The 4,087-nt window shown below is 36.4% G+C and overlaps 1 protein-coding gene across 3 annotated transcripts; it reads right to left on the bottom strand.

The window, feature by feature from the left end:
- Positions 1-433: 433 nt before the first annotated feature.
- Positions 434-2,877, bottom strand: LOC130507342 (gamma-glutamylcyclotransferase 2-2). 3 transcript variants are annotated; one of them, XM_057002057.1, is made up of 9 exons: positions 2,576-2,877; positions 1,903-2,014; positions 1,708-1,784; positions 1,570-1,626; positions 1,429-1,485; positions 1,286-1,326; positions 1,101-1,172; positions 922-1,001; positions 434-818 (listed from the first exon to the last, which is right to left on the bottom strand). In XM_057002057.1, the coding sequence occupies exons 2-9, from the start codon at positions 2,009-2,011 to the stop codon at positions 628-630; spliced, it is 684 nt and encodes a 227-aa protein (XP_056858037.1). In that variant the 5' UTR covers positions 2,012-2,014; positions 2,576-2,877; the 3' UTR covers positions 434-627. The 3 variants fall into 3 exon arrangements, with proteins under 3 accessions (XP_056858037.1, XP_056858036.1, XP_056858038.1); XM_057002056.1 differs by having other exon boundaries at positions 1,903-2,027; positions 2,576-2,871; XM_057002058.1 differs by lacking the exon at positions 2,576-2,877 and adding an exon at positions 2,174-2,322 and having other exon boundaries at positions 1,903-2,027.
- Between the last annotated feature and the right edge of the window lie 1,210 nt (positions 2,878-4,087).

Genomic DNA, 4,087 nt, shown 5'->3' with positions numbered 1-4,087 from the left:
TGTTTCCAAACAACTTTCATTTAGAGTACTATACTTGTTTCCAAACATCTCCAAAATGTACTTCAACTTTAATAATATAGTATATTATCGTTAAGGTAATATAATTAATAAAATTATTAAGCTAATTAAAATATAGAAATACAATTAATTAATATAATTAATGATGTGTATTATCGTTAAGGTAATATAATTAATAAAATTATTAAGCTAACTAAAATATAGAAATATAATTAATGTAATACTATTCATGTTTCCAAACAACTTTCATTTAGAATACTATACTTGTTTCCAAACATCTCCAAAATGTACTTCAACTTTAATAATATAGATAGATGTGCACCTTTTTTTTCATCCAAAAATGCAATGATTTATAAGTGTAAGAATGTATAAATATATATTTTATCATCATAAGAATGTATATTTTCATCCGAAAAAGAGAAATAATTTTTAAGTTTATTAACTAAGTTACTTTTATTATTCTTCAAAAAGTGCTTGCAAGGCTATCAGTATCACTCGTTAGGACAACACGGAAGACAACCGAAGTTTGTTAAAAAAAAAGAAGCAAAACGATCTGCTTTCACAAATCACTTTTTGTCTCTAAAGCCAATTAAAAGACGAATGCAAGAGCTATATCGTAGTGGCAACAGCTTCCGGTTGATAAGGAAGTATCTGATGAGCCGTGGGGACATTGCTCTTTGACTTGTTAGACACACGGCTCGCTCTTGGTTCCTTCACCGGTGTCACTTTCATCGTCGAGGACTCTGCGAGAACTTTCCTCACCTCGTTCGCCAGCTCTATTACATAATCCTCCTCATGCCCTGTATGAAACAACAACAACAACAACAACGCTCAACACATCAAGAAAAACGTCTATGTTGGTTATCAACGTTTAATAAAAAAAGAAAGGAGCTTTGGACTAACCGATGTCATGCATTGCCTTCTCTAGCAGGAAGAGATAATCTCTATTGTTACCACATGGTCCATTGGCTGTCGCAATTTGTCTTTACATATATCAAAACAACTAGCTAGTGTGAGGACAAGAATCTGCCGTGTAAATTGAAGGAACAGAGGTTGTTGATGTAGAGGCTTAAGTGTTTTACCTTGCCATGTCTTCTAATGGCGCAGGTCCAAGGTAATACTTGTTGGAGACCTTGTCTGGAGTAGAAGTGAATCTGAATATTGTAAAAGAAAAAACGCATTCATGATAAATCACAACGCAGACTTCAGAAGAAAAGCAAAAGACACAGCGCCATTCTCAAGGACCCGTAAAGAGAAAACAACTTACACTATCACTCCAGTTACAGATGGCTTCAGGGGATCATCTTCCTGTGTAAAAGTTAAGAGAAGAAACATTTTGAGGTCAACATTATTAGGAGTAGAAGAGAATAGGAGGCGTATTTGAATAGAGTCGGGCATGTTGTGACTCACTTTGTAAAAGTCTACACATGTCTTGAGATCATATTCACACTCTCTACGTTCCAAGTACTGGTAGATAAATAGATTGATCGACACAAAAGTCATGAACATGAAACATCAAGCAAACTAGTTTTTAGGATGCAGAGAACATACCTCCATAGCCAGACGTTCTTCTTCTGGCCCTCCACGGACACAGAAAGCAGCACCCCACTGTCAAAAAAGTATTGGATTGTTAAGGAATGTATGAGACTAAACAGACTCTAAGATCACTGAATAATATAGGCAACTTACGCATATGGCTTCTTCATCTTTCTCGAGTGTGCAAGTTCTTGCAGGGTGTTCTGGTGTACCTCTGTGATCAATGCAAGCTAACAAGTCACATCAAACACAAGAGAATCAATTTCAATCATCAATACTTGAGAAGAAGTGATAAATCAATCAATCAAATTGTTTACTTGAACAAAAAAAAGGGATAAGGAGTGTTACCAAGATCAAAGACACGTTTATATCCCTTGATGAAACCCAACACTTTCTCGTCGTAATGAAATCCTGGGTTCCACACAAGAGAGCCATAACCAAAGACCCACATCACCATCTTCTGCAGTTAAATGCTGTAAACACGTTAAAAAAAAAAAAAACTAAGATTAATATATAAAATGATTTTGTGGAGGGTAAATGCCGCGGAAAAAAGCTAAAACATGTAAAGCAAAGACAAGGTAAGAGCCAAAAGGAACACATATGTGCAATGTATAATTACGACAAATCACAACTTGAGCTTTAAACATCAACAGGTAAGCTCAGTTTTAGAGTTTTCTTCAGGACAGCTCAGACAAGCAAATATTAAGACCCAAAACGAAATCGTCTTTGTTTCAGTTTAAAGAACAAAGGGGGAAATAAAATTAGGTAGGTTATGAGTTTCCATAGCAGTGATGCAGATAAAGAGCATGAATCACCAAACCTAGTGGACACGTGCTAACAAAATCGACCAAAAAAAAAGGGCCTAACTTTTTTCTATAGAAGTTGGTGCAATAATGGTAATCAAACAGTTCCTCCGATTACAATTAACATTAATTTTAACCAGACAGAATACTCGTTAAGAAGATACCTACACCTAAATGCTGTGGAGAAGAGGAGAAACCAAAAAAAATCAAAACGTTACCGTCAGGGACGATCTTCGTGAAGAGAAAAACGCAATCCCACGGGTAGACAAGATCTCCTCCCGTAAATAAAAACCCGAAAAAAAGCTGAGAGAAACTGGTGGGAGGAGAGATTGCAGAGGATGGTAGAGGGAACGACGTCGTTTATGTTCGAATGGAGCTGGTAATGGTGATGAGACCACTTATAGCTCCTTTCTCCCTCCTTTCTCTCTGAATCCCCCTCTCTCTCTCTCTTATTTTTTTCTCTTTCTTCTTTCGGGTTGAGGAGGAGGCGATGTGGAGGAAGATTGGTGCATTTATAGAGAGAGAGAACCGCGTGTTCATGAGACGGGCAATGTTGTATCAAAGTTTCATCTAGGTACTTGTCTGTTCCGCGGTCCCATTGGTCACGTGACGGACCGGTGAAGACGCTTGTCTTCCCAATGTACTTATTTCTTCTCAAAACAAAGTAATTATTCTTAATTTTAATTAATTTCTTTTTTTTTAGTGGAAAATGTTTTTTTTTCCTACATAATAGAGAGATACGTTTAGAAACTAATTTCCAAATTTTACAAAATGACAAAAACATTTGGAGAATTTTTCTATCATCAATCCTAAGAGCATCATTAACCCATAAGTGCTTAGCAAAAGTGCTTAATAATTTTTTAATATTTTTTTTTCTGTTTAAAAAAAAAAAAAAAAAAAAAGTAACCAATCGCGTGCCGCCACATATCAGCGGGGCCCGCGTAACAGAACAAACAACCTTGTTTCCAGCGCTTAATCAAGCGTTCTTTCTTCCCTGGTTTCTTCTTTTTCCCTTTTTTTTTTATTAAAATATGCTAAACACCCCTCTAAGCACTAGGGTTAAGGGTGCTTTAACGCACACAAAGATGTCCTTATCACTTTATCAGTCTATTGTGAATTCACCCTCGCGGTTCAATAACCATTGTTGGCCCGTGAATGTAATGCATGAGTTTTTAAAAATATTTAGAAAAGTTTTTTGATCTTTGAGGCAAACGAAGACACAATTAACAAACACAACACACAAGAGTCAGAATGTATTTGTTACACAAACGCAGATACATACATCACCGACGTCACTGGTTACTTAAAACAACAATATTTTGGGGGGGGGGGGACTAACTTAAGGTACGGAATAAGACTAATTTATTTAACTGTTTTTGGAGGGCTTAGCTTAAGGTAAAAATATAATAAGACTAGTTTTATTTTAACTATTCACAAATTGACAATTGCGCTTGTTCATGAATTACGCCATGACAAAATTCAAGATGGGTTTGGGCATGTGAACTGCTAATAGCCCTTTTCTATGATATTGGGCATTGGCCATAGTGGGCTAGACTCCGGTGTGGGACTGTGTAGACTCGTCCAAGCAGATCGCCTTATCCATTGGGCCATGGAGTCTTTTTTGCTTAAGTTATACAATAATCCCCTTTAATTAGAAGCATTTTTAATGCTTTCCTTAAACGATTTTGGTGAGAATGCATGAGAAGGCTCGGATCCACGTGTCACTCTGT

The sequence above is a fragment of the Raphanus sativus genome, unplaced genomic scaffold, assembly GCF_000801105.2.
Source record: "Raphanus sativus cultivar WK10039 unplaced genomic scaffold, ASM80110v3 Scaffold4363, whole genome shotgun sequence".
Lineage (NCBI taxonomy): Eukaryota > Viridiplantae > Streptophyta > Magnoliopsida > Brassicales > Brassicaceae > Raphanus > Raphanus sativus.
This window is presented reverse-complemented; position numbering and strand designations above follow the sequence as displayed.